The 21,097-nt window shown below is 40.8% G+C and overlaps 2 protein-coding genes across 2 annotated transcripts in view; one reads left to right on the forward strand and one right to left on the reverse strand.

Moving 5' to 3' along the window:
• LOC124124617 (DNA replication licensing factor mcm5-like) overlaps window positions 1-14,949 on the reverse strand; it is a 31,795-nt gene extending 16,846 nt beyond the window's left edge. The window contains exons 1-8 of the mRNA XM_046487828.2: window positions 14,721-14,949; window positions 13,520-13,646; window positions 11,718-11,846; window positions 10,377-10,549; window positions 6,263-6,418; window positions 5,589-5,673; window positions 3,667-3,923; window positions 667-778 (exon numbers count right to left, since the gene is read on the reverse strand). Coding sequence (XP_046343784.2) covers window positions 667-778; window positions 3,667-3,923; window positions 5,589-5,673; window positions 6,263-6,418; window positions 10,377-10,549; window positions 11,718-11,846; window positions 13,520-13,646; window positions 14,721-14,875 — 1,194 coding nt within the window. The 5' untranslated portion in view covers window positions 14,876-14,949. The remainder of the gene's footprint in view (window positions 1-666; window positions 779-3,666; window positions 3,924-5,588; window positions 5,674-6,262; window positions 6,419-10,376; window positions 10,550-11,717; window positions 11,847-13,519; window positions 13,647-14,720) is intronic.
• A 1,434-nt stretch (window positions 14,950-16,383) lies between these two features.
• Window positions 16,384-19,732, forward strand: LOC124124622 (sterile alpha motif domain-containing protein 15-like). Its single transcript, XM_046487836.2, has 3 exons — window positions 16,384-16,619; window positions 18,388-18,486; window positions 19,492-19,732. The coding sequence occupies exons 1-3, from the start codon at window positions 16,491-16,493 to the stop codon at window positions 19,666-19,668; spliced, it is 405 nt and encodes a 134-aa protein (XP_046343792.1). The 5' UTR covers window positions 16,384-16,490; the 3' UTR covers window positions 19,669-19,732.
• The last annotated feature ends 1,365 nt before the right edge of the window (window positions 19,733-21,097 follow it).

The raw sequence follows: 21,097 nt of genomic DNA on the forward strand, positions 1-21,097 counted from the left end.
GCATTTAACAGTATTCCAGTTATATCTCGGCGTGTCAGCTTAATGTGGGAAGAAAGCCCGAAGTGATGCAGGTCTCAGACGTTTACCACTTCGGCGAAACCCATGAGCACGGGTATGGTGCTGACAAACCTAGAAACATAATTGGGGCGAACCGGGATTCGAACCCACAATCATAGGTTTCTGCCATGCCCAAAGGACACAACTCTGCACAGCGAATCGCGGCGCCTTAGACAACTGGGCCACCCATGCCCCCGATGGGTTTCTTGGGGAAGGGCAGTTAGACAGTTTGGATCAGAGTGATGCTGTGTGACATTTCTGTAAGTGGAATGTAATGGAATAAACGACATTAACATGAGACATTCTTGTCACTGTATTGTCTGAAATAACAGTGACTAAGTTCGGATTTAACTCCACAATGACCAGTATTTTAATGTCATAGTCATACGAGTGAAAGTTGCATCGTAAAATGTAATATTTGACTCTACTGGTGTTAGATTTCCTATTATGCAAATGCCTTGATAGGACATCATAAATGTATGTGAATGTTTGATGGGTCTCTTAATTAATGACTTTGTTACATTTCTGTTCTGTATCAACATTGTTGTTGAGACGTATGATGTGATCTATTTCATATATCGTCAATGAAGATGTTGAATCTGCACTTACAGCAATGGGCGACACTCTCTCTACGAACTTGAGCAGCTGACTTTTGGCTGTTCCTGGGTCGCCCAGCATCAGCAAGTTGATGTCCCCTCTCCGGGTCAAGCCGTCCGGCAGCCTGCCAACACACAGCTTCCTGTAACTCTCACCCAGTAAACAACACCGGCATTTCTACTGATGATACACGAATACTGACTTCACACGCGGACTAACACATATTTAAGTAGTGTTTCCAATTTTACAAACAAAATTACACATAAATAGAAATCATCATATATATAGTGAGTGAGTAAGTTGGGTTTAACGCCGCTTTTAACAGTATTACAGTTATACTGCGTCGTGTCAGCTTAATGTGGAAGGAAAGCCCGAAGTGATGCAGGTCTCAGACGTTTACCACTTCGGTGAAACCCACGAGCACGGGTATGGTGCTGACAAATCAAGAAACATAGTCTGGTTGCTGGCATGCCCAAGGGACGCAACTCTGCACAGCGAATTGCGGCGCCTCAGACGACTGAGCAACCCATGACCCCCTCCAATCATATATGTAGGTATATCAAGGTATATACAAATACTTAAATCTTCACAGCAAGGGTTCTACATTTTGCTTTGGTATAGGATCAAATTATTCACATAAACTTGCTCCGAGGCAGAAATTCAACTACTAATCCAAATTTATGCTAGAATAACTAATGTGACGGCTTGTTTGACTGACAACAGAACCAATAAAGAAGAACCTTGAACACTTCATTTTACAATATCCCATTGAATGCAGTATTTATATACCTCTGATTGAAGTTAAAAATACAAATTCTGAACAAATTTAATAAAATCTAAATATTTTTTACATTTGCATACTTATCCTGTATTGCTCAATAAGCATTTAATGCTGTTTTCTGACATCGAAATGCAGGATCAGTTAAAAAATTAAGTATAATCTAAATATTTTTTACATTTGTATACTTAACCTGCATTACGACGTCAGAAAACAGCAGTAAATACATTAACTCTTTCATCACTGGCTGCCCCAGAGTTATGTCCCTTGAGACCCTGCAGTCCCTGACACTGACAAGGCCTGTACACTGGCCTCCCTGGCAGTATTATTGGAAAATCACACTATCATTTTTGATGCACTTTTTCTACCAGAAACTTGCTTTTAATATACATTTATCATATACCATTGTAAAGAGGATTAAGTATACTTTAATATTCTTTGTTGTTATTGTCTCTAACCTTTGTTATTTTCTAATTACAGGTGTTTACAAGTGAAATAAAACTTGAAAACACTGAAAAAATGAAAACAGACAATGAATTTTGGCTCAAATTGTATTACAAATCACAAAAAATAAATCACAGATACAAGGTAAACATAACACAGTGGTCTTGTCATCTTGGACGGCACAGGTAATCCCAGGTGTTACAGGTAAATTCTCTTCATGCACATCTGTAAACAAATAAACAAGTTTACAACTCTTGGTACTGACTTTGTTTTCTATACTGATGTCACATATTACTTATGATACACTTACAGCCTCTTAGGTAAACTCGTTAACACAGGTAAACTTGTTAACGCAGGTAAACTCGTTAACACAGGTAAAAACACAAATATTTGATTTATTTTGTTCTTTTTCAGGATTTGAAACAAAAATTAAGTATTTAAGTTTTTAAAAAGTTATTTATCACATTATCTGAACATTGAACCACAGCTACTATAAGAATGACATCACAGGGAAGATAACACAGATTGATCTGAAGAGGGAAACATTGTAAAAGGACGGAAAGATCGTAAATTCAAGTTCTGCAAATATACAAGTTGTGATAACATATTTACAATACACTGCTATTTACAATTGCATAATAAATTAAATCAGTACTTTATTAAATCAATTAATAAATAAATAATCATTACAGTTACTAAAATTTAAATTAAGATGTAAAAAACAAGAAAACAAACATGAATATGGAAATAAATTTTATTCAAATTGAGCGAAATATAAGGACATACGACAAACCGGCAAACTACAATTCGGATTGCGATCAGAAAAATAAATTTAAAAAAAAAGAAACATACGTCATGCCACTCACCTTTGTTGTTGTTGTGATCGCTCGTTCACGTGTAGGCTGCATTCTCATTCGTCGCACTGATAATCTGTTCAAACACAGAATCATTGTAAAACAGTTGGAAAAAATCAATAGCACGACTCTTCACTCACCGTGTCAATATATATTCTTGAATCCGGTCGCCTCTTCAAAATCCCACATGTCTCCACTGTCGTGTGTCCCTCTGCCACTCCCATTCTCGAAAGTTGGCGGGGGGGGACACCTCGTCGAAACCGTCAAAATCTTCACGAAAATATTCGCGAAATTCCCTCTCCCCTTCGCGTAAATTATTCAATTCAAACACATTATTATTCCCGATATAGTCGTTGTTAATCATCTGATCGCTATCCGAATCGTAGTTGGCCGCCATTACGCTTGATTTACGATTCAAGCGAGAAAAATACCTGTCGCGAAAACAGGTGACATACCCGCGATTTTCGCGCCAAAAAGACGGGGAAATTCCATCGAATGACGTGTCAATACGTGTAGATCTCGTTTCCATATTTAGAACGAGATTACACACGAGAAAGGAAGTAGAAAGAGCGATTTTGTAAACACGCTCGCGCCGCCCGATTTATCGGGCAGCCGGGTTCTGGGCCTCGGCTTATGCTGCCCGATTTTTCGGGCAGCCGGGTCCTGGGACACGGTTTATCCTGCCCGATAAATCGGGCAGTCGGGGCGAAAGGGTTAAGCATGTTAAGGAGGAATGCAGGATAATATATAAAAAAATATTTTTCCAAATTTACCTGACCAAGGGCACATAGTTTAGAATCAGATAAAAAATTATATTTTGGCTCGATACGAATGTGATACAAATTTTCAGACTTTCTCGTGGAATAATGGTCTGGTTGTGTTAGTGGAAGTAGTTTTTTCACACAAGGCCAGGAAGCACAACGCCAAAGTTCTTACTTCTTCCTGGAACCTCCAAACAGTAGACACGCAATAGCCTTCTTGATGTCTGCACTGCCCCAGATGGATGGCGCTATGCTCTTGGCAATGGTCTCGAAGATGTTGGGGGTCTTGGTGAGCCTGCGGAGTTCCTCCTCTTCCTGAGGGGTGAGTGGGTTGAGTGCGGTCCGACCCGCTCCATCCGTGTCCACCTGGATGCCCACTACACGGAAATATGGCATCCGTATTCCAACATTCACCTTATCTCTGGCGCCACCCTGCAGACAAAAAACATCAGCAGTTGGCACATAAGTGTATACAACTATCTTTCATCACCAGCATGAATGAGTGAGTTGGGTTAAACTTTAATGCCGTTTTTAACAGTATTACAGTTATATCACGGCGTGTCAGCTTAATGTGGGAGGAAAGCCCGAAGTGATGCAGGTCTCAGACGTTTACCACGAAACCCACGAGCACAGGTATGGTGCTGACAAACCTAGAAACATAATCGGGGCGAACCGGGATTCGAACCCACAATCATAGGTTTCAGGCATCCATTAGGGATGCAACTGTGCACGGCGAATTGTGGCGCCTTAGATGGCTAGGCCACACGCGCCTCCCATCACCAGCATGACGAAATATTATTAGTTTTGCCGTCTTTAGTTGCCCTATATGAAGTCATATTAGGTTAGCAGAAAAATATTGGGCTGGGTGTAATTTAGTTGCTGAATACAGTCTCATTAGGTTAGCAGAAAAATAATGGGATCAATATTTCTATATTTCTGACACCGTATATGGCAACTAAAGACGCCATAATGAATTTATTATGCCAAAAATTAAACACTATCTGGTATTCATATCACATGTCAAAATGAAAACTTGACACTTACAACTGTTGATGTTAAGGGTCAAAGGAAACTACTCTTTAAACCTTAGAGGCCAAACCTTGTTAATAATTTTAACAATAACCTTAAAAAAAAAATCCCAAATTTGATCCCAAAAAAATAATTTAACAAACACTTGACAAACAACCTTTGATGAAAACCATAACACCAACAGAGAACAACACACTTGCATATTCAGGAGGTTGGTTGATAACATCGATAACATTGGCTATCATACAGTGTTCGGCCTGTTGGGCTTGGGCTGATAGTTCCAAATTTCAGCAGGCTCATATGGCCTACAGTTTATTTAAGATATTTATTGAGCATTATTTAAGTAATATGATAAACGTAACTTTCGTATTTATAAACAGAAGGATTAGACCTTTAAATGACATGAAGCGAAAAGATGTTTTAAAAGCCGATAATTTTTGGATAAATATAGGCTTCATCTATCACCAAGGAGTCTCTGGGAAAAAAGCTTCTGGTCGACGGGTTGTGTTTTGTAATTTATATTATAAGGTCTCCCTGTTTCAGTTAAAATGTTTGGGCCTACAGTGTTTCCACTTAGCTCACAGTTTTTTAAATGTGCTAGCCCTAAGGCTTTAAAAAAATAATAGTCTTGGTTCTCAGGCACCACACCCATCATCATAAAGTCTGTCGCACATTTTGTTTTTATTTCCATTTTTAAAAAAATGTAAAAATCCTGATACTTAAACTCAATGCACAAAAAAATATTGAAAATGTAAACAAAAACAAAACAGGCAATGAACTTGATGATGTGGGCAGTGCCTGAGAAGCAAGACTTACGTTTTTTAGCCTAAGGCTCTCAGTTTACTCTTCGGAGTTTCAGACACTGCCATCATATTACAAAATTGGTCACCACAAGGTAAATTGGAGCTTTCTGGGTGTTTGCACTAGTCAACAAGAATTTGTTTACAAAACACACAGCAACTGTATAAGATCACTACACATAACCCAAGTCAGCATGTGCTAATTAGGTTTAACATTGTGTAAGAAGCAGTTTTGCATCAAATTCATTAAGAGGCCATATCTTCTTACCTTTGCTGGTTTAAAACTCTTCTTGATAGAGTAGACCCCCATCACTGTTACCCTGTTGCCAGGGACGATACGATCACAGAGATACCTGCAACACAAATCCACAATTCATATCTCGAATAGCTCACCAAGAACGCAACTCACACATAATCACATTCCACTTGGCTTTGAAACATGCTAAATTCAAAATAATTTTTATTACTCCAATAATGAATACTGGCACTAGTCAACATTTTATAATCCCAACCAAAAACGATATGGTTGTGGAATCCACACAACAGATATAACTGGCCTTTGAGACCTGTGAAGATCGGGGTAGAATAGGTCTTCAGCAACCCTTGCTTGCTGTAAACATGGTAAAAGGTGACTATGCTTGTCGTAAGAGGCGACTAACAGGATCGGGTGGTCAAGATCGCTGACTTGGTTGATGTATGTCATCGTGTCTCAATGATGTCAATCACTGGATAGTCTGGTCCAGAATCGATTATTAACAGACCGCCATATTATAGCTGGAATATTGCCGAAAGCGGTGTTAAACAACAAACAAAACTGGCTTTTCAATTTCACTTTATATCATAAAATTAGTTTCTTCCTGTCAATGTTAAACCCCTCTTCCCTTTTCAGTGAAACCCTCACTCAATACGTTCACATCCAGCTGCTGAAAGATGTCTGCTCACCTGTCACAGTACAGCTGCAGATGGCGGGGCATTTCACCGTTAGGTACAGCTTCTGGCGTCTCCTGCAGCTTCAACACCTGGAAGTCCACACAACGACACTTGTCTGGGATGATGAAGAACGGGTCGATCGGACACTTCGGCCGCCCTGCCTGGTCACTGAAACACAAGTCATTGTCTCTGAATTCATCTACGTCTCTGGCCACAAAATTACTCAAGAACATTGATAGAAAGATTCAGGGGGTCACAAGTTTCCAATACATTCAGAGTGAGTGAGCATGGTTTTACGCCACTTTTAGGAATATTCCAGCAATATCACGGCGGGGGACACCAGAAATGGGCTTCACACATTGTACCCATGTCGGGAATCGAACCCGGGTCTTCGGCGTGACGAACGAACGCTTTAACCACTAGGCTACCCGACCGTCCCAATACACTCAGAAGCAAGACATAATTGAACATATTTCTCAGTCCAACATGAAAATATTTTTTTTCAGAAAATACACAAATCAAAATCAAACTTTGCACTGCACCTCTCCTATTAGGGCCAAGAAAAATAATAGTCTTGGTTCTCAGGCACTGCCCACATCATAAAGTTCATTGCATGTTTTGTTTTGTTCACATTTTCAATTTTTTTTGGTGCAATGTGTTTAAGTATTAGGATTTTTATATTTTTTTGAAAATGGAAATAAAAATAAAACGTGCGGCAGACTTTATGATGATGCAGTTGGTGCCCGAGAACGAAGACTATTATTTTTTTTAGACTAGTATAGTGTTCTTTAAATTTGAAAAGAATCCATGAAGTAGTTCAAGTTATAGGTCGGACAAATGTTGAGGTAAGCATGGTAAACAAACATTCCAAGTTCAAAACATGTAAAAATTCACATTTTCTCAGAAATTCCACATATCAGAATCAAACTTTGCAATGCACCTCTTTTATTTGTATGTAAACTGTTCACTAAATTTGAAAAGAATCCATACAGGTTTTTAAGTTATTGGTTGCACAAATGTTTCAGCAAAACGTTCTAAGTAAAAAAGTGAATGAATTAGTGAAATTTTTTCAGAAAATCCAAATATCAAAATGAAACTTGTCAGTGCACCTCTCCTATCGGTGTAAAAAAGTCTTCACCATGTTTGATAAGAATCTATGCAGTAGTTTTCAAATAATGGGCCGCACACAAAAAATGTCCTCAGAAGGACGGACGGAATACTTTGGCATATATGACTATATATACCTTTTAGGTCGGGGGTAAAAAAATCAGTAACTCCATCAATTTTGTACACAGCAAATAATACTTTCTACAGCATCCAAGGGAGACAATTCATACATACAGATGTATAGCAACTCACAGCAGTAATGAACTTTTTAGTGCCAGTTTGAAACTTGCGGAATGGCTAATGGTGACTTCTTGTTTCATTTCATTCGTTCGTAATGGGATGTCCTCTACATGTTGGTTGGTTTGGTTGGTTTTTTGTTTAACGCCACACACAGCAATATTCCAGCTATATGACGGCGGTCTGTAAATAATCGAGTCTGGACAGACAATCCAGTGATTGATATCATGAGCATCGATCCACGCAAATGGGATCGATGACATGCACAGTGTTGGCTGAAGAGCGCGTTTTTGCGTCTTGGACGCACAAAAATAAGTTTGAACGCACCTGCGTAACGTGTGGGTCTCGTGGACGCAGTGACTGGGGCTATATTAATTTCATATTGAATTGACACTGTTATCGTAAATCAAAGACGTACGTCTTTGCGTAAAGGTATTTGTTGCCAAACAAGACAGCGAAGCATGTTGATTAACACTTCCGTTTGCTAAACCAAACCAGTTTCATTATTCTCTCCCTTTTTATGACAAATACCCAAACCGGTTTCTTGACGTATATCTATTGTCGGTTTTGCATGTATTAATTTTCGGTATGGTCCGTAGCTTTGCTTCAGCCAATCAGGTGCCACATATTAAGCAAGTCGGATAAATTCGTAATTAATTTAGCTTGCTGATTGGTCGAAAATATCCTGACCTTGTGTCAAACTAAAAATAGCCAGGGTATACTTCAGAACGTGGTAACAGTGACCCGCGAAATCGAGCGACCGTGTAGGATGATACGCTATGTTATCGCGGTAGTTAATTTATAATGGATCGTAGTGGGGCACGCTTACAAACTTATTAAATATGTGATTCACAAAATGTTTGTTGTTCATTGGATTGATTGATGCTGATTTTCTTTACCGAGTTCGGTAAACAAAGTACCTGTCATTGGTGAATCTTACCGCAGTAAGTAAGGCTGTGTGGATTATATGGTATATCACTTCCTGTTTTGAATTTTGCATACGACCGAGGTTTGGTCAAGGGACTTCGTTTGAACAAATGGGTTCTTTTTCTAATCAATTTTGATTGGAGGAAGGGGTAATTCCACTTCAAAAACATCCCAGGAACTGTCATAAAAAAGTTAACGTGTGTACAAGTAGCCGTGACATACCGCAACGAGTCCTGTATTCGATCATGCGATGAAATATATCGTGCTTAGATTTGCATAAGTAAACAGTCGACAGGTTGTGTGGATTACGAGATTTATCAATACCGCGATACTGTATATGATAAAGAATGAATGCGAACACTTGAATGTACAATGATGTAAGCATTGTTTTTATTTAGCGGACTCTGAATATTTAGTTATTCTACAACAGACTTATCAAGCTGATAATAATTCAATATCTTGTGAGTCATATTAAGAATTGCAAAACACATTTTGCCAGGACCGTTATTGGTGTAACTGACATGTTTAAACATTTATAGCACCTGAAACATGTTGACTAGATTTATCAAGGAAATGCTGGATCCTGAACATGCTCTTACTAAATAAGCGTTTGATATGCCAATTATATTTTATGACTCATTGATCATTGTCACAGTTACAACATGAACTCAATACTCAGTACAGTAGCATCAGAACAGCCATTGAACTTAACTGAATCCAAAACTTCAAATCATTGGTAGATCTCGGTAAAAACATTCACAAATGTCTGTCACAATGACCCCTCACCAATGGCTGACCCGTGTACTGCCTTTTCATATACGAAGTTAGATATTAACATGGATAATTTTGTGTTATAATATTCATTAATATCAAATGTCCCTTTTAAGAAATTGTTTGTCCCTTAATGTAAACCTCTTGGTTATGAGAGCAGGATGTGCCCTGATGTGAACCTTTCTCTCACTTTGCCTGTTTGTTGATATTTTGCAGTTGCGAAAAGATTTCTTATTTTTCACAACCACTGTGTTCTGTTGTTAATGTTATGTTATAATGCTATAAATTAGACCCCTTCATTTTTGTTTGGGACCCCTAATTTTATGATGAAGGGGTCCAAGTGACCCCAAGAAAATTTAAGCCAGAGCAGACACTGCATGCATGAACTAAGTCAGCGAGCCTGACCACCCAATCCTGTTAGTCGCCTTTTACGACAAGCATAGTTCCCTTTTACGGCAAGCATGGCTTGCTGAAGACCTATTCTACCCCGGAATCTTCACGGGTAGATCTACATGTAGTGGAAGCAAGCACTAACACCTAATCGTAATGAGATTGCAGAGCTCCAGATAAGCTTTTGGTGTTGTGGGTATTTTACCCATGCATTTTTAAATCATTGGGTATCAGTAATTCTATCTGGGTATTCAAATTTCTGTTACCCACTAGTTTTTACACATGTGGGTATTAAGATTAAATATTTAAAAACTCTATTCATCTAGTCCCTGCAAACTGGTGTTGTGTGGGTTCGAGAGCTTTATAGGACTCAAAAATACCACAATACTTCCAAAAGAAAGTGTGATGGCAAATGATCATGATGTAACTGTCATCGTGGAGTTTGGCAAGGTTGACGGAATGCCCGTTATTAATTTTAAAATAAGTTGCTGATTTGCTAAACGAATACGCAGGGTTACTTCACAATATTTTGATGATATGCACAAGTTTTACTTTTGTAGCGTATCTGTAATGTTCGTTGCGTATTTGATACGCTTGGATTATATTTTACTGCATATTTCTGCATTTCTGATGCGTATTATACGCAGATACGCAGCTTATCTTCAGCTCTGGATTGTTCAAAGGCTGAACTTACGTGTTGCACTTTCTCGGCAAAGCATATCCCTCCAGGCCAGGTTTAACTGCAATGTTGTTCATGACGTTGCTGCAACCACGACATTGTATCGCCAGTCGAATTGCCTTGGCCCTGATCGTCGAGGCAGCAATAACAATCCCAGGAATCTTCACCAGCGAGGACACTTGTTCCGACTGAAACACATGTCGTCAGTGCTGCATCACTTCTCATATAGATACGACAAGCAAAACAAAAGCTATCAACAGAACTTCTTTTAATGCATGAAAGTTTGTCACTTAAAATGTCAGTCATCACCACTCGCCTTTTTCCGTAACCTGCAAGAAGACTCGTCCCCCTATCGATGAATGTTATGTGCCAAAATATGACAAACCAATCAGAATGCGCATATGATTTCAAGTTCTTTGTCAAAGAATCCTTCAGATATAAGTTTTGATTTTACATATGTCTTGCATCTAAAAATATACCCAAGGCACAGTTAAATGTGTTCAATCATACTGTATAATTCCGCATGTCCAGATGTGCTTTAAATTGCATCTGAAATATATATAATATACGGGGAAATATATGTGAACCATAACGCACAGGAGTCCGTATCTAAAAATAGACGCCCTCATGCATATTCATGACCATCTGGATGGTCATGAATATGCATGAGGGCGTCTATTTTTAGATACGGACTCCTGTGCATGGCACGACGAGTTGACAATTATTTTAGGTATGCCCGTTTGCGCTAAGACGGAACCCAGTCGCAAAAATGGCCATGAGAGGGGCATGAGTCGCTATTCGGCTTGTCCCGGAATAACACGAGTTGGTCACGAATATCAAAATGTATATTTAGTCATTCATTCCTCACAAAATATCATCCTCCAGAGGCAAGGGAGTTAACTGACTATAAAAGTCCTATTTCCACCCTTGCCTGACAAGGCTGGAATTTCGTGGCTCGAATGTAGCGCCACCAGTGGCAATAATGAGTCCCTTCTGTTTGCCTACTGACGAATCAGATTCCACCTCTCATATCCCTTGCATCTGCTTCAAACAAAATTGAGGCGCCCAGTCAAGACGCTCTGATGCATTATCAAGATCTTTACTGTAATAAAACAGGTCCTACGGAGCAAAGTGCATCAAATCACTTGAGCACATAGATAAAAAATATGACAAGATTTGAAAACATTGGCCTATGCATAGACTCGTTAGTTAAGCCAAAATGTAATTCAGTAAAAATTCCAGCCTAGTTAGACAAGGATAGAAACTGGACTTTTGAAGTCAGTGAACTCCCTGGACTTGGGAAGATTTTAGCTACAGTTCCAACAATTCTGGAAGCAGGGCTGCAGTAATCTGTACCTTGAGTTCTCGCACTGAGCATGGGTTTGCAGAGGACGTCAGCATGACCTGAATATCCTCGACCTCCTCTTCTCCCTCAGGTCGGGGTCGGGTCACCTCATCGGCGACCTCCTTGGCAGCATCCTCAAACTATAAATAAAAATCAGGAAAATCTGAACACTTCTCTTTCTTAAAAACACCTGATGTGATAAAACGTTATTATGCAACCATGGATTATAAAAGGTAAGACCATCTCCGTGGTCTAGTGGTAGAGCGTCCGCCCGGAGAGCGGAAGGCCCGGGTTCGATTCCCGACCGTGTCATACCAAAAGACGTTAAAAGATGGTACTTGTTGTTACCCTGTCTGGCGCTCGACATTAAGGGGCTAAAACAAGGACTGGTCGGCTCGGAGTCAGTATACTGTGTCTGAGTGGGATGTTCATGTTAAACTGCGGCATTGTATCTCAGTGAGCTAGCACTATAAATCGGCATCAGTCCGGTCTAGTACAAGCAGCCACACACACACACACATGCACACACACGTGCATGCACGTCGCGATATAAGTGCAATAATCTTGGACGCGACGTTAAACCCCATTTCACCTCACCTATAAAAGGTAAATGTGACTATCACTGGAAAACCACTGCTGCGCCACAATGCCGTCATCATTGACATTATAACGGTCCATACCACTGTTTCGGATTTCAATTAGCATGATTAGCACACTGCAGGGGTTTAAACACCTTGAATCTAAACTAGCGACTTAATTAGCCACAGGTGCTGACCCATGAAGATCCGGGGTAGAATAGGTCTTCAGCAACCGATACTTGCCATAAGAGGCACCTATGCTTGTCGTAAGAGGCGACTAACAGGATCGGGTGGTCAGGTTTGCTGACTTGGTTGATGCATGTCATCAATCCCAATTGTGTAGATCAATGCTCATGATGTCAATGACTCGATTGTCTGGTCCAGGCTCGATTATTTACAGACCGCTGACATATAGCTGGAATATTGCTGAGTGCGGCGTTAAACAACAAACAAACAAACCACAGGTGCTATCAAAACTATTTCATAATTTATGATCAGCAGCAAATTGCTCATCTTGAGGTGAATATGTTGTTGTCATTTTACCCAAGGAATTCTAAACTTGCAAATAATTCACTGAATTTCCCCTGATTTCACTGAAGGAGTGTTTGATCAGAAGGGAATACCTAATTCTAAAGACAGTAAAAGGGTATGTCATGGACAAAAAGAATGGAAGGGCTAAGGATAAACCTACCCCAACACACACTGAACATAAGGATTGAATAGGCACACAAGATAAGATAAGCCAGAGCCACAGACGCCCGCCATAGCAAATCAGCTGTGCACGGCATCAGCAGTCTTTGCGTACAATTTACTTGTGGGGGCACAGGTGGCCCAGTCGTCTAAGGCGCTGCAATTCGTTGTGCACACCAGAAACCTATGATTGTGGGTTCAAATCCCGGCTTGCCCCGATTACGTTTCCAGGTTTGTCAGCACCATACCCGTGCTCGTGGGTTTCACCGAAGTGGTAAACGTCCGAGACCTGCATCACTTCTGGCTTCCCTCCCACATTAAGCTGACACGCCGTGATATAACTGGAATACTGTTAAAAGCAGAGTTGATCCCAACTCACTCACTAAATTTACTTCGAATTCAGGAAATAAGCATACCGAGACTTCCCCATAGGTGGCAGACCAGGAATTCGGGCACATTGTTAATCTGCAGCTATTGTGGTTACAAGAATCAGTATATGCAATGTAAAGTACACACAATACAATGACAACACATTGGATATTTACCAAAGGAAGATGTTCAGAAGGCTGCTTGAGAAGTTTATCACCAAGAGTCTCGTCAAAACTACGAACATCGTCCAAGTCAATGTCCAGCCAGTAATGCTTAAGGTTGTAATGTCTCTTCAGCTGGTCTCTGAAAATCACACAAGGAAATCATGATAATGCCTCAAATATATAACGTTGTAACCACTATCGCTTCTGGCAGTAACAAACAAGAGTCATCAGAAAGATGACATATCCCCCCCCCCCCCCCGCCACTGTCTGTAAAATAACCACTAGTAAATGTGCAATTCTGTATGTAATGAGTCAACAGTTGAATGTTCTTTAAGAAGCATACATTGTTTACCCACTGAATGGTTTTCGAATTCTGGCCCGGAAACGAACCCGTTCCCCAATGGAGTCTATGTCCAACTTCATTCCATAAAAAAAAAATTTAAAAAAAGGAGAAAAATTCCAAAATATCAAAAGGCACCACTTCAGTATGTGCCTGATAGAGATTTGCCAAGTTTCGATCAAATACACTGAATGGTTTTGGAATTCTGCCCCGGCAAAGGAAATGATTTCGGACGGACAGATGGACTGGCTGGTCGCTATATCCCCCTGCATTATATGCCGGGGGGGGGGGGGGGGGGGGGATATGTAAATATTCAGGGTTCACTCAAGGATTTTTTTCCATGGGTCCTTCATGTGAAAATCTCAAATATTCTAGAGGTACACCCATTCAGCACAATGTTAATATGCCCCGTTGTATTTGAAAATGAGGACCTTTTTTCCCAATTTAAGGGCTTAAAGTATAAGGCCAAACCTAGAACTATCCCTGAATGTTTAATGTTATTTATTTTTTCATTTTAACACAAATAGTAAGATCAATGTCATATATAGCCGCAGCTTTTTTGTATGGTTTAGCAAAGCTATAAAACAATCTTATTGCTTGAATTTAAAGATGCTGTTAACTCAGTATAAACACCCCGTGGCCGACATATTCTATGAAACCAAAATGATCACAGCTACATAAAATCCACACGATCTGGTGTCGCATAGGTGGGATTTTACAATCACATAAGGCCTAATCAGTTTAAATACCATTTCACAGATACACGCTTAATTAATGGTTTCGTTAATGAAATCTAAGATCGATCAACAAATATACACAAGTTGGCAATACTCAACAGGTTAGTTTAGTTTTCTCACCAGTATACCATCTTACCGGTAACGATAGGAGAAGTTGCCCTCATGAAACTGTCGGATGAAATCCTTAAATCGTTTCTTCACTTGCGTCCTGTTGATTTGGCCTTCATCTGGTTGATCTTCTGAACCGAAGTTATCACTGTAAAATATTCCAGCATCATCAAAACCTGCCATGATTGTAAGTTCTGTCAACAGGTTGATCAGTCACTGCGCTTTGTTGTGTTCACGTGCTGAATTTGGCGCGAGAATTTTCCCGCGAAAGCTAAAATTAGATTCCGGAAAAAGACGAGTAAGTAACATTTACACCTTTATACGATAATTATATGTTGCGGTGCATTTTAATTAAGTGTAATTAACATTGTTTTAGAAAAGAATATGACACAATATATGGGCACTTTATTTATTATCCACACTATTACTTTGATTTGGGAAGATTGAATACGACGAAAGCCGAATATTCATGAGGGGCGGGGCGATAGATAAAGGGACACCACTCTAAATACAATCGTATTTAACTAATATTTGAATTCTGCTAGTGTGCTGGACAGGGATCGACGCTAGACAGCCGTGCATTGGATTCTATCATTTTTTCATTGACATTCTTTCATTTAAGGGTCCTTGGAAATTGTCTTCAGTTATTTCCAACGTTACATGGCCGAAAGATTACCAATGATACAATAAAAACTCACTTTTTCTATATTCACGCTTTTTATGATTTCATTTGCCAAAGCGGTAGGTGGAGATGCACAATTTAGAATCGTCCACGCCGTACGGTTACCATTTACTTATCTTTCATCATAGTCAATGCCTGCACTGAGCGACACACAAATCAATAATTAGATACAACAAAAAGGCTATTGCAAATGAGAGTGTGTGTGAGTGAATATGTTAACGCCGCTTATAGCAATATTCGAGCAATATCACGGCGGGGGACACCAGAAAAGGGTTTCACACATAGTACCCATGTCGGGAATCTTCGGCGTGACGAGCGAACGCTTTAACCACTAGGCTACCAGACCGCCCCTGCAAATGAGAGAACGATGAAGATTGCATATGTGGTGTAGTTTCATTACCAAAACGTGATCACTATATTTTTTACACCATTTACATTTTGTATATAATTCTAAAAAAAACACGTTTCATTTTTAATGCCAATTATTAAGAAAGTGGTAGGATATACTTATAAATAATGTTATAATGGAAAAAATAATTTCGCAATAAAAGCACACAGTATTGGATCGCCTATCTGCTACAAAAATAAATACGAAAAGACCGAACATATTACATGTATGTGGTCACTCGTCACCACTCGCCCCTTTCCGTAACCTGCAAGAAGACTCGTCCCCCTATCGATGAATGTTATGTGCGAAAATACGACAAACCAATCAGAATTTCAAGTTCTTCGTCAAAGAATCCCTCAGAAATAATTTCTGTTTTTACATATGTCTTGCATCTAAAAATACCCCAGACACAGTTAAATGTGTTCAATCATACTGTATAATTTCGCATGTCCTGATGTGCTTTAAATTGCATCTGATATATAAATAATATATGGGGAAATATATGTGAACCATTGCGCAACGAATTGACAATTGTTTTAGGTAAGCCCGTTTGCGCTAAGACGGAACCCGGTCGCAAAAATGGCCACGAGAGGGGCACGAGTCGCTATTCGGCTTGTCCCGGAATAACACGAGTTGGTCACGAATGGTATGTGGTAGATTAGAAACGTGACGTCATTGTGCTTAATGACGTCACAATCAGGTGCATTTCGTGCGTGCTAGTGGACGAGATGTACAGGTCGTACAACAATTATAAAGTTGTAGCTTCCGACAGGAAGGCAAACGTTGCTCCGTGTTTGTACTGGGATGTGGACAAGGTGGCCGACTGGGTGGAGGAGATAGGCTTCCCTCTGTACAAGGTAAAACACTCAACTAGATAAGATTGGAGGATAACATTATACATCTTATAGCTGGTGTAGAAAGCAAACTCTTGTAATTGAACCAGACTTTATACATCTTCCTACCTGATGCTAAAATAGAGGGCACGGGTGGTCCAATCGTCTAAGGCGCCGCAATTCGCTGTGCAGAGTTGCGTCCCTTGGACACGCCAGGAAACAATGATTTTGGGTTCGAACCCCGGTTCGCCCCGATAATGTTTCTAGGTTTGTCAGCACCATACCCGCGCTCGTGGTAAACGTCTAAGACCTGCATCACTTCGGGCTTTCCTCCCACATTAAGCTGACACGCCGTGATATAACTGGAATACTGTTAAAAGTGGTGTTAAATCAAACACACTCACTCACTGATGCTAAAATATGACTCGTGAAGATCCGGGGTAGAATAGGTCTTCAGCAACCCATGCTTGCCGTAAAAGGCGACTATGCTTGTTGTAAGAGGCGACTAACGGGATCGGGAGGTCAGACTCGCTGACTTGGTTGATGCATGTCATCGATCCCAATTGTGCGGATCGATGCTCATGATATCAATCACTGGATTGTCTGGTCCAAACTCGATTATTTACAAACCGCCGTCATATAGCTGGAATATTGCTGAGTGTGGCGTTAAACAACAAACAAATCGTTCAGAATATATCCCCAGCAACCTGTGCTGGTTGTAATCTACGGCTCAGTGGATTGGGTGGTCAGGCTGGTCCCCTTTTTGTAATTGCGTGTCGGTATGGGACGTGGCTGATACTTTCAATCACTGCTTTGTGAAATCCAAACTCAATTTTGTACAGGTCATCGTCATTTAGATGGAATATCGCTGAGCTGAACAACAAACAGGCAAATCTTAACTTTGTAAACATTCCAGCTTTGTGCATTATAGCATTGTAATATTTTCTGTAAAAACAATTTTGTATATTCTCTACAAGGTGAAATTGTATGTCGTGTTAAGTGACTGGTCGTTTATCATAGGGGGTAGGGGCGGTGAGTTTGATGGTCTAAGGACTACACACTCCAACCCCGCCATTTTATTTCAATTTTTTCTTTGATTGACAGGGCGGTCGGGTATCCTAGTGGTTAAAGCGTTCGCTCGTCACGGGTTCGATTCCCGACATGGGTACATTGTGTGAAGCCCATTTCTGGTGTCCCTTGCCGTGATATTGCTGGAAACTTGCTAAAAGCGGCGCAAAACCATACTCACTCACTCTTTGATTGACATCATAATTGGATACAATTAGCCCCGCTAGTGAGACTTGCTTTCCGACAAAATCATTCATTTCATAGTCAAAATATAAAAAAGTACTACCGTCAATTTCATCAATAAGTATTGAACAAACTGCTATGGCGTTAAATATTTCAACATGTTTATATATTCTTCAAATGCAAAGTTAATCAACTATATACTTTCAAAAACATTGCCTGTGTGTTCTTTTCAAATGCATTTGTAATTTTATTTTGCAGCTTTATGGGAACTGTGAGGGAACAAAATCCTGCCAAATTTCTGCAGGACATAAATATATATGTATAACGTTATACTTTCAATACATAAAATAACCTTCCGTAAATGACGGAAACTGATTTCCCTCTTTGACGTCAAAAGACGACAGAGAGGTTACACACGTAACAAGAAAAGGGGGCATAACTCAGCTATGCTTAGCACCAGTTTATTGTAGATCGGGTCACTTGGTGAGTTAAACCCCATTTCGCCTCGCCTCACCTCTCCAGATGTACGTTTTTATTTCAGGAATGTTTCCGCCGCAATTTCATCAACGGCCGTAAGCTGATCTGTGTGCACGCCTCCTCGCTACCCCGGATGGGTGTATTGAAGTTCGAGGACATCCTGGTCAGTGTTTTTAGTAATATGTTCTCGTATATACGACCTTACATAGTTGACCTGCTGTAAGACAATTATATTAGTTCACGTGACAGTGTATAAAGTCCTTTAAAGACCCATTTAGTCAGCTGACCTTGCATACACTATTGTAAGAAACAGGTCTACGATACTATAACAATCAACTGCCAAAACACCATGCTCTAGGGCCCTAAACCCGTGAACATCCGGGTTAGAATACGTCTTCAGCAACCATGCTTGTAAAAGGCGACTGTGCTTGTCGTTAGAGGCGCAAACGGGATAGGGCGGTCAGGCTCGCTGACTTGGTTGGTGTATGTCATCGTATCCCAATTGCGTAGATCGATGCTTCTGATATCAATCACTGGATTGTTTGGTCCGGACTCGATCATTTACAGATCGCCGTGATACAGCTAGAATACTGCCGAGTGCGGCGTTAAACAACAAACAAACAAACAAACAAACCACAGGTGCTATCAAAAATATTTCATAATTTATGATCAGTAGCAAATTGCTCATCCTGAGGAGGGGCGGTCGGGTAGCCTAGTGGTTAAAGCGTTGGCTCGTCACGCCGAAGACCCGGGTTCGATTCCCGACATGGGTACAATGTGTGAAGCCCATTTCTGGTGTCCCCCGCCGTGATATTGCTGGAATATTGCTAAAAGCGGCGTAAAACCATACTCACTCACTCACTCACTCACTCATCTTGAGGAGCATATGGGGTTGTCATTTTACCCACGGAGTGCGGCGTTTAACAACAAACAAACAAACAAACAAACAAACAAATTTACCTATAGACCCCATGACTTCGTTTCTTCAGTGCATAGGGGCGGCCGGGTAGCCTAGTGGTTAAAGCGTTCGCTCGTCACGCCGAAGACCCGGGTTCGATTCCCGACATGGGTACAATGTGTGAAACCCATTTCTGGTGTCCCCCGCCGTGACATTGCTGGAATATTGCTAAAAGCGGCGTAAAATCAAACTCACTCACTCACTCTTCAGTGCATCACCAAGAAGATCCGCCAGCTGTTGGACATCGAGGCTACCGGCACGAACAACATCTGGACCCAGAAGGACTTCAAGTACATGTACTTTCAGCAGAAGAAACGTACCGGGCGGATGGTGGACAATCTCTCATACAGAGTGTTTGTCAAGAAGTATGACAAGCTCTTCAGATAGACAGATGTTGAGTGTCCGCCCGAAAGATGTAGCAGTTTCTGAATATATTAAAACCTAAAATCTACCTGATAATGTATGTTTCGCTTTTGTTAAATGTATCTTAAATAACAGCATAACCGTTTCACATCCCGCATAAAGATTCAGATTGACAAAACACTCAAGAAGGATGACTTCATCTTTCCGACAGTCAACTTTCCAAGAGCGTCATGTGACTCTTGCTCAGTTGTTGGAGGTTACAACATTCAAGGCCTACTTAAAGCTATCAAAACGTTTGAAAGACACGTGGAGGATATTTCGAAATTTAACGCACCAGTGACAAAAATAATGTCCGATGCAATTCCCTATTTTGACTTTCCCGTGCACATTGATTTGCCTTTGCATGTGTTTGTGACGGGTGTCATCGGTGGGGCAGGATACGCTCACCTGTTCCCGAATACCTGGTATCATTACTATTTGATAATGACCCAATACCCATGCTTATGATATAATCGGAATTGTACAATCGAATCTCATTTCGCAGAGATTTCTTATTAATTTTTAGTTTCACCGCATTTATTTCCAATCCCTGAACGAGATCTTTAGCAAGTATGTCGGGTGGTGCTCTTGTTGTAAGGTAATCTTTAAAATGAACCTGTTGTGTGCCTCGCTGCGATTTTCCATACTCTACTGACCTTAAACCCGCCATGGTATTGACCTAAGCAACTAAAACATACCCTGTATACCCAGGTAACATAATTCAATAATTAGATTGAAACTGGAGTACAGACTGGAGTACAGACTGGAGTACAGACTGGAGTACGGACTGGAGTACGGACTGGAGAACATACTGGAGTACAGACTGGAGTACGGACTGGAGTACAGACTGGAGTACGGACTGGAGTACGCACTGGAGTACGGACTGGAGTACGGACTGGAGTACGGACTGGAGTACGGACTGGAGTACGGACTGGAGTACAGACTGGAGTACGGACTGGAGTACGGACTGGAGTACGGACTGGAGTACAGACTGGAGTACGCACTGGAGTACAGACTGGAGTACAGACTGGAGTACGCACTGGAGTACAGACTGGAGTACGGACTGGAGTACAGACTGGAGTACGGACTGGAGTACGGACTGGAGTACGGACTGGAGTACGGACTGGAGTACAGACTGGAGTACGGACTGGAGTACGGACTGGAGTACGGACTGGAGTACGGACTGGAGTACAGACTGGAGTACAGACTGGAGTACGCACTGGAGTACAGACTGGAGTACGCACTGGAGTACAGACTGGAGTACGGACTGGAGTACGGACTGGAGTACGGACTGGAGTACGGACTGGAGTACAGACTGGAGTACGGACTGGAGTACGGACTGGAGTACGGACTGGAGTACAGACTGGAGTACGCACTGGAGTACAGACTGGAGTACAGACTGGAGTACGCACTG

The sequence above is a fragment of the Haliotis rufescens genome, unplaced genomic scaffold (assembly GCF_023055435.1).
Source record: "Haliotis rufescens isolate VD_foot unplaced genomic scaffold, xgHalRufe1.0.p SCAF_3, whole genome shotgun sequence".
Lineage (NCBI taxonomy): Eukaryota > Metazoa > Mollusca > Gastropoda > Lepetellida > Haliotidae > Haliotis > Haliotis rufescens.

Bases quoted from the DNA above. Each gene is read 5' to 3' on its own strand.
- LOC124124622 (XM_046487836.2), top strand. From the start codon at position 16,491: ATGTACAGGTCGTACAACAATTATAAAGTTGTAGCTTCCGACAGGAAG. The intron at 16,620-18,387 runs GTAAAACACTCA...TTTTTATTTCAG, and splicing joins TAGGCTTCCCTCTGTACAAG to GAATGTTTCCGCCGCAATTT. The intron at 18,487-19,491 runs GTCAGTGTTTTT...CTCACTCTTCAG, and splicing joins TGAAGTTCGAGGACATCCTG to TGCATCACCAAGAAGATCCG.